The sequence below is a fragment of the Haliaeetus albicilla genome, chromosome 16 (assembly GCF_947461875.1).
Source record: "Haliaeetus albicilla chromosome 16, bHalAlb1.1, whole genome shotgun sequence".
Classification (NCBI taxonomy): Eukaryota; Metazoa; Chordata; class Aves; order Accipitriformes; family Accipitridae; genus Haliaeetus; species Haliaeetus albicilla.
The window spans coordinates 11,799,032-11,808,694 of record NC_091498.1 but is presented as its reverse complement, the minus strand read 5'-3'; the positions used below and the strand labels follow the sequence as shown (position 1 = coordinate 11,808,694).

The 9,663-nt window shown below is 36.9% G+C and overlaps 1 protein-coding gene across 1 annotated transcript; it reads left to right on the top strand.

Annotated features, from left to right (window-relative positions):
* The first annotated feature begins 3,230 nt into the window (after nt 1-3,230).
* LOC138689306 (spexin-like) lies at nt 3,231-8,222 on the top strand. The gene is given in 4 exon segments (XM_069804030.1): nt 3,231-3,245; nt 4,568-4,645; nt 4,732-4,789; nt 8,146-8,222. Coding segments are annotated over 4 exon segments (228 nt in total).
* The last annotated feature ends 1,441 nt before the right edge of the window (nt 8,223-9,663 follow it).

Sequence of the window (9,663 nt, the reverse complement as noted above, 5' to 3'; positions counted from 1 at the left end):
AGTTAAGACACAGAAAGTGATCCAGTTTTCACTCTTTTTGTAATTTTTTGTATCTTTTTTGTATTTTGTGTGCAGTTTTTGTATCACTGCACACAGTGACACTTTGTACATCAGAGTACATAATCCCTGAAACACATGGGAGAACAGGTAATTACACTGCATTGTCCATATGATTCACATTAGTGAAGCACAGGTTTCTGTAAATAAAGCAAATGGATAGCTCAAGCTAACTGCTTCAGGCAAAGGTACCCCTCTAATCTACATAACAAGTGCAATATTTAGGAGCCTATGAGTAGCATGCTTACATGTGTGACCCCATATCTCTTGCAATGAGTTATCTCAGCTATGCCCTAAAATGAAACTTTTGACTTCTCCCCTCAAACAAAGAGTAACCTTCTGAATAAAATATTAAACATAATGTCCATGATCTGATCCTCAGTAAACAATACGAATATGTGCGAAGAACTAATGAACATTAAAACCACTGTATGGTATTTTTGTCTAACAACATATGTCACATAAATCAATGGAGTGAGACAGACAAATTATTAAAAGGAGTGCCTCTCAAAGTCTGTTATAACTGAAGAAAACATAGCTAATGCACACAGTCCAGACAAGGAACAGAAAAGATCTCACAGCCTGAGCAGACTGACTGATGGGGGGGGGGAACTTGATTTTCAAAGGGCTTACTTATTTACTTATTTCTAGTTACAAGTAGTGGACAAAACAAAGGCTTTTACATTGTTAAATGTGAAAAATCAGACCTCAAGTTTTCTGCAGTGATGATCTCCAGATTTCAATATTTTTCTCTGTCTGAAAGCTGAAAATAAAGCAAAATGAACCAATTCCCTTGTCTGCTTTTTTAAAAGTTGAGAGAATCCCTTGCTTTGGTAATATACACATAACAAACACTCACCTGTAGACTTAACTTTCAAAAAGAAGTTTGTGAAGCCCCAAGGAATGAATTTCTCAACTTGATGAGCATTTGTCCTCCGAAACCAAGATCCTTTAATCTGTATCTACCTACTCAAATCAATAGTGTTCCTTGAAATGTAAGCTTTGCCTTTCACTGGCAATTGATGCTCTAAGAACATATTAATATGCAGATTTAAGCTGTTTTGTTCTTAAAACCTTTGTGAATTATTATTTGGAAAGAATGGAGAGGGAGGAGACAAAAAACCCCTCTGTGGCACTGTGGTCATCTCTGATGTGCTTATCGCTGCTTAACACTATGCAGGTCTTGTCACCTCATCTAATGAAGGAAACAGTGGAGGTAGAACAGGTACTGAGAAGGCCAAGTATGGAATAGATTACATTAAAAGGAGAAATGAAATTGAATATATGTCTTCTGTTTAGAAGAAAGGTAGATTATTAGAATTGGACACAGGTCTACAAAAATCACACATGGGGGCAGAAAAGTTGAATAGGAAATAACACTTACACATTTCTCATAATGTAAAAGCTAGGAAGGGCAAGTTAGAATCAAGCTAATGGAGAAAAAATTATCACACAGCACACTGCAGAACTCATTACCACAAGAGACTGCAACAAATGTATAAGCAGATTACAATATAATTAGACAGACTCCATCAGGGATTAGTAAACGTGCTTATCTAGATGCATTCTTTAACTCTGGTGATCTCCTGAGGCTTAGAGGATAGAGGGAAGTCTCCTTCCATAAATGTTTTTTTTTCCTTGCACAGTTTTCCTAAAATATCTGCAACTAGCCATTGTAAAATACGGGATAGTGTGCAAGATGACTCAGAATTGCTGCCCTGAAAACACAAGAGTCAAGGTTTTGCATGAAATATAAGAGAAGCTTAGATTTAAGTTCAGCAATTTGCATATGTTTAAAGTAGTGCTCATAATTGGAAAGAAAAAAGCCTTAATCTACATGTCTTTAAAATATTAAGGCAAGTGGTGAAGCCATAAAGCAATTAGATCTTTCCAAATTAAATCATTGGTTTGAAGTGGTAAATAGTTGTAAAACTGTATACGTTTGTCTTGGAACAGTTTCAGTAAGTTATTTACCACAGAGTGGATAATAACTCTCTGACACTGTAACTGAACACACATAATAAAGAAAATAATTTGGTTAAAGCCTAAAAAGCACTTTAATTACTTGTACACAAAAATAACATCAGCTACAATTTGTTAAAATATTACCACTTTGAGAAAGAATGAACACATGTATTGATACATTTAGTCTTTGAACAGATACAGATTTGAAAATAACACCCCCCTGCCTCACCACAAGAAATTATATTTAAACTAGGTTTCTGCTCCATCGGGATGCATCTGCCTGTGTTTTCTGGACCTGGAGAATAGATGAGGAAGCCAGGAAAAGAGGAGGACAGCTAGCTTAACTCCACATTACAAGAGAGTCTCTATGCAGGGGGTCAAGAACGCTGTTGGTTGATAAACACAAATTCTGGGGTAGTTTTCTGAGTTCTAGCCAGGTCATGTGGACACAAAAGCCACTGATCCAGCTGCAGAGTAGGGGCACAGGTGCTACTGAAGCTTTTGGGTTGTCACATCTCTGCATTCAACTGCAGTGGAACTCTACTTGCTGAACATGCTTAACCTCATCTCTCTCTCCCTCTAATAGTATCCAAGGCAGCTCTGAGCAGAAAAATGCCTAAATACCATGCACATTGAGACTTCACATAATTTCTCTATCTGTATGTAGTCACAAACACAGTGAATCTCTAAGTTGACTGGTTGATGAGCCACTGCTTGGTAACACAGCTTCTGAGATCCTAGGGCTCTATTTCAGTGTTGGTTTCCACAAGGTATAAAACTGGTTAATTCAATACTGTGCAAGTTAAAATTTAGAGAAAAAATTGGCCTGTCTTCCCTTTAATCTTTCAGGCCTTTCCTAAATTCCATTTAACTACAACAGGAACTTTCAAGTGAGAAAAGAAACACAAAATCAGATTCTATATTCTTCATCTTATAATAAAAACAGGTCTTCAAACCATTCTGGCATCCAAAAACTTAAAAAGAGGAAACTAAAACTTACATCCATTGGGAAGCCTTTGTAAGGTCAGAAAAGTAAGAAGTGGCCTTTCTGCAAATGAGACATAGGCAATGGTGTTTAACAGCTGGAGAGCTGTAGAGAAAAACGTCTTCATGCAGTGATAACCAAATGTCATTCTTTCAGGCTGTGCTTCTAAAAATACTTAAGAGCAAAGCAGGAATCTTGGAGATACTATAATGTCGTGGTCGAGATGGACAAACAACAAGTACGCATTCTTATAGTATAAGCAAAGAAGGTTTTTTTATTACTACAAGCCAGCAAATTTATAGCCATTATACTTGTTACCTTGTACATATGTCTGTCCCTTATTGGTCAAAAAGGTGTCAGAAGTTGTTTTTCTCACCCCTCATTCGGTAACTTTTTCAGGTTCCTTATCACAACTGCAAACGGTCAACACATTTCTTAAACTTAGTTTCCCAGGCATGCTTCTCATCCTTTCTTGTTCTCTCACGGGAACACTGTAATCTTGTCAAGGTCAATCTCCTCCCCAGGCCCCTTGGTCCAGCCAAGGTCGTCCACACTATAACTTCCTTGTCCCTTAGTTTTATTTTACTCTGGGCAAAACATTTTGCTATAGCCCTTAGCTTCATTTTCATATATGGGTATATAAAAAAAGCAACCTTTCTTTTGTGGTTGAAACACATTTTGATTTTGGAGAGTTCTGTAAGAATAAGATGTTAAATAACTTTTTGCTTTTTTTCATCTCATCATTATTAAATCTAGAAATCATAACAATAACAGTACAGTTACCATTATTGATCCTATGTGATCAATGGGGCCACTTTTAACAGGAACAAGCTGCTTTCCTAATGAAACCTGCCATTATAATAGTCACTTAAATGTATACAGTCATTGCTTTTTTGAAAGTAAAATAAAATCTTTAAAGACACATGAATGCTATGACACTGCATAACTTATAAAAACTGAAAATAAGAATGTGACAGAAAAATGCACACATAATAAATGGAATCAGTTAAGAAAGGAGACCTTTTTTAAATCTTCAGTTGTTTTTTGTAGTAGAAGACAGGACTGAAGATGAGGATTACATATATGCACCACCTACTAAGAATGCTTGACATTTAGTCAACTTCCATGTTGTGGGGTTTTTTTTTCAGGTACAGGTTGTTTCCAGATCTCCTGGGGCCAACTATCATTAACTATGCTGATATAAAAGAGTCTGACACATAATTTTATAGCTTTAATCACAAAAGAAGGTAAATACTTTATACCTAATTCTCACAAACTAATTTGCATGCAAACATTGTTGCCTCTAAGACAGACAGCTGGAAAGGACCATGACCGACTGAACTGAGATTTGTATATTTTATGATCTTCAGTAGCTCATTACAGGTGAAAGTTGCAAAGCAAATCTTTGAGAGTATTTGGATGATAGAAGGGAGTGACAGCAGATGTAATAGAATGGTAAGATTACAGTGTATGCATACAGCTGTTTATCATACTCACTGCTCCTTTTTGCTAACTGCATCAGGGAAAAAAAAAAAAAGAATTATTGTTATTTTCTTTCAGAAAACTAAAACTGCTGTGCTTTGTGCCTGTGCCATCTTCATGGTTTTTCTGATACTTGAAACTGGGTGTGCTCCAAAGGTAAACACTGTGTTAAAAATGTCTTTTTCATATGAGAGGGTTCATTTCTGGTGAAATAATACCTACTTTCTTTCTGTAACTTGCAGAGTGAAGCCATACTGAGAAGCTGTGGCCCACAATCAATGCTATACCTCAAAGGACACTGTAAGTTATATTCAAAAACTTGTCCTGTGAACAATGAAGATATATGCTTATTTGGACTAAGATGTTAAAAACATTAATAGATATTTAAACTATCACAGAAAATCAAAGCATGTTAATCAAATTGTTTATATGACAGCTGTGCTAAATTAAATTATGCAAATCAATGTATTCTATTAGAAAATTACCATAAGAAAGTTCTTGTAAGCATATTTGTATTATGTATAAATTGTCTGTAGCAGAAATTTTTGTATGTTTATGCCATAATACTTTATTCCAATACATATTTATTTTACATGTGCCTTTCATGAAGAAACTGTCCAGCAGTATTTGCAGAATTACAAGATTCTTAATTCATGTGGTAGTTTGATGGCACATGGCTAAACCATACCTTTTATCTTATATTTCTGCTTGTATTCAAGCTTTCAAAAATAAACAAACATAATGACCTGCCCTTCTACCTGAAAACTGAACTATGCATTTTATTGCAGGGTTTTAAACTCCAGTTTTCATGATTTTTAAGGTTAGTTAGTAAATAGGTGGTTTACTTTTTGCTGATACTTAGAGGAATCTACATGGTATACAATCATTTTATTATTTTAAATAACTGCAAAAAGACAGGTGCTTGTGAGTAATGATTAAGTGGAATGTGAATTTTCCTTCTGTTTGACAACTGAATGTCACTGAGTATGCAGCCCCTCTACAAATATCTTTGAAAACAAGATATTTGAATTAAGAAGGCACTTGAACAGAGAATAATACACCTACTCGGTATCTTCAGGTATTATTCAGGTGGCATTTGCTCTAGAGATTGTGGACTACATCTGACCTACTCTTGACTTTAAGGATTTATGTACAATATCTCAGGAAAAATTTAGAAGAGTGACCCAGGAGTCATTGTTATAATGTTATATGCCCCCGGGTATCTAATTTCTGTAGTCAGCCTTGCCTAAAAAGTTTTATTGTAGGTTGAGACATTACTAGAATGATCTTGGAGGTGTTCAACTTGAAATCAAACTATTTTGGAGGTGCATACACAATAGGCCCAAGTTGAATTTAACCAGGCACAGGATTATTCTTCAGAGTAGGATAATCTTCAGAGAGCATTGAGATGTCATTAATGCTGTATTCCAGTTGCCTCTCTCTCACTGGAACAGTGAAAGTCAAGAAAAGCAGCAAATGATTCTTCCACTTTTACTCCAGGTGTCAGAATAGCTTTATGGAATTGCAGCAAATTATATCTTCTCCACGCTTTTGAATCTGTGCTGGCAGAAAACTAGTGCAGGCCAGCAGCAGGTAGTCCATAATCAAAGGAATAAGGAGATGCATTAAAAACTACTTTTGCTTTCCTAGTCCATCTAGTTTGTATTAGATTGGCAGCTGAATGCCAGCATTGGGCCCACTGAAATAAAACAGTGAAGACCCTAATGTAAAACCTTGTCACACTGACATCTTGGATAAAAAGGACCATGCTTGAAGAAGTACCACCATATGGACTTCTCCAGCAGTATTAGCGCTACTACAAAACCTATTTCTGTTAGGGTTCTATATTTACCAAGCACACCACAGAGACAGTCTTTGAGCTTGTTATTACTTCAGTAAGTTTTTTTCATGTTCCTCTGAAAAGTTTCCATATAGAACTGGAGTTTGAAAATAGGGATCAGCAGTTAAAAAAACAGAAAAAACAAGGAGAATGTTGTTGTAATATTAAAAAAAAATAAATTAAAAATTCTCTAAGCCAAATGTGTGTTAATGCTTCAAAAATTGCAAAGAATTAAATATTTCAGATGCAAGCCAACAATCTTATCTGCATCTTTTTGTGCTATCTAAGATCATGGGATATTTCTGAAGAACCATACCTTTTTTCTACAATCAAATAGCACCAGTAAATAGGCTATATTTACATATTAATCTACAGACAGTGATTATACAAGAGAAGCCATTTGGCCACAAGTTTTGTTTGTCAACTCAGAGGAATAAAATCAGAGCAAAAGCATGTGACTACTCATAGCTAAGTACCACAAGCATGTGATTCCTTTCCCAACCTACATTAGTCATAAGATAACCTCATACAAATAGTAACCTTGACCTCATCTCCATTCTAAATACTGTCTGAAAACCAAGACACTTCTCCAAAACACACCAAAGAAGTGACCTGAACTATCATATGTTGAAGATGAAAAGGCACTGGGAATAAGTAATTGTGGCGGATGTTGTAATTGTTGCTCATTTTATGATTTGGGGAGATATATTCTGGGTTATCCAATATACCTCTACTGTACATATACAACTGAGAGTGGCACCTCAAGGGCAAGAAATTCCAAAACGTAAGACAGACATCTGCTAGTTCTAATCACACCAAACCAGGAAGCTGACTTCAAGCTCCCAGAACTGGTTTTTTTCAGAGTTCTCAGATTCTTCCTTACCTGTATCTATAATTTTATAGCCACTGTACAGAATGTGAAGATGTTTGAAAAGTGCAGGGTATCATGACTTGGCTATTTTATACAGAGAAACTGAGACATGTGATGTTTTATATGAAATATCCTCCTTTGACCTGTGCTATGCACTTTTCACCCTCCAAAATGTCCACACACATGGCTTAAGTAATTCCATCACAAAGCCTAGAAAGGGTGTTATTTAACTGTAATTCTGAGATAGCAGAGTTGAGGCAGGGCTGGAATGAATCTTGCCTAAGTTCAGCTAAATAGAAGTCAGTTATCTAGTCTAAGCCGCTTGTCCAATTTTCCTCTCCAGGCAGAGGAAAAGAAGCACCTCCAGAAGATGATGTATCCCATTCTGAGATGCGATCAAACCATCAATGAAGAGAGAGAGAGAAATATGTCCAGAAATCACTTAATTGTCTTTGGAGTCCTCTCTCTCTTCCTATTGCTCTCCTTCTTCATTGACAGTGGAAAGACCCTGTGCAACTAGCTTAATGTAAATGTCCGACTGTAGACATGCCTAAAGTCGGGCAGGCTGAATCTCAATCTAGGGACACAAAAAGCTGTACAAGAATACAGCATCTTTTGACCCATAGTGATAAGTAGAACCCAGGGGCCATGTAATTTCTTTGTTGAAAACACTACATGAGGAATTTGAACTATTTCATCTAAGAATTGCCTGGGCAATGCAAATCTCAACTCAGGGTTACTGCAATAACCTTGAGGTTAGCAGAGCCAGGGTCAGAGCCTTGCCTTTTAAAGTTTTGACATGCTGTAGCAAGAAGCTGCACTGTTATTCCTCTGCCCAGATCCAGTCTCCCTCTTATACACACAGTACACTAATACCTGTTGCCTTTAACTGGATGCTGTGTTGATGGAATGGTTTTCCTGATTTTTTTCTCTCATTTTTACTAGATGGCAGGAGATATGCCTCTGACAACAATGGCCAGTAATACAAGCTTAGCCTGGAGGACTTTAGTGCATTTTTATAAAGTATTTTTTTTAAAAAAAACACCCAAACATCATTTACCGTTATACTAGCTATAGATAAATATCTGTTGCTTTTTATCATATTAAAAGCAAAATCCTTTTTTGCTTTTGTAAGTAGTTCTCACTCCACATATTATTTAAGCTACAGATGATCCATTCCTTCGTTTGGTACACCTACTGAAATCTAAGGGAAAATAGATGGAGGCCAGGATTTTTCAAAGTGGTTCAAAATTATTCTGTCTCTGCTGCCTGTGACAATTTGAATTCTCTAAGACCAGAACTAACCAAGCACACAGCACTGCCCTTCCTCCAAAACCAGTGGTATTTTAAGAATTCAATTATTTATTGGAAAAAAACCACACATCAGAAGTTTGGTGATATTTCTGTGTATCTGGAGTTGAGAAAAGACCAGCAGCAGTTTAGTGCATTTCCCATACCCAAAAGAACTGTGTCTGCAACAGGATGACAGCAGGGAACAGGAGCAGCCCTGACAAGAGAAGGATGCAGTGAAGTAGTGCAAGTACTGCATACAGACAGCATGAGATAATGCCAGGTGGCAGAAAGAAAGAGCCATTTCAGTGTTATGGCAAGTAGAATTTCTTCAGTGCTTATGACACTACAGTCCCTCTCTGTGAGTACAAAGCAGAGTTTATACTGTTGGAAAGTAGCTGTTGGGAGATACAGCACCACTGTCTCACAATGCAACAGCACAATCTGAAGATTCCACTTTTTCTGGAGTGGGGCCACACAGATTACATTCCTACTATTTTAACGGGGGCAAAACTGAATTTGGAGTAGTCCTAAGAAAGAGATATGGGAAGGTTCAGCATAATCCCTAGTTCTTCAGTTGCTTCTGAGAAACATCAGAAATTGGTAGCAGTTTATCTTCTGTGCTCTAGCAAAGCAGGAAAAATTACTGGACTTGATTTTTAACTATTTCTTTTAGCAGAGCTAAAGTAAACGGTGAATGACACTGCAAATACAAGCTTTTACCACCAAAAAACACAGAGCTATGGGTGGGTGGGATGTAAAGGCACAAAGCAGGTTATAGACAAGTCCAGACTACTGCCTTTCTTAACTGACTGAAGTCAAGGGAAAGACTTCTGCTGGTTTCACTGACTGGTCAATCCTGCCCCTGCAACAGAAAGGCAAATCTTCCCTTGTTGCCTGTGCCGGTACTATAATGCAGAAGAAAACATATTCAAGATGGCCCATTTGGCTATACAAATCCCACTAGCAGCTCCAATCACAAGGACAGCTCCCAAGGAGGAAATTTTTTCAATGCTCCATATCTCTTGTTCCAATAAAGAACACAGCTGTTACATGTGCTCATATCAACTTCGAGCAAAGAAAAGGGATTTGTATGTTGTAAAACCAAAGAAAGCGATTCTACAAGACAAGACAGATTCTCAGCAAAACAGTGTGAAGCTCCAAAAAAAGTGA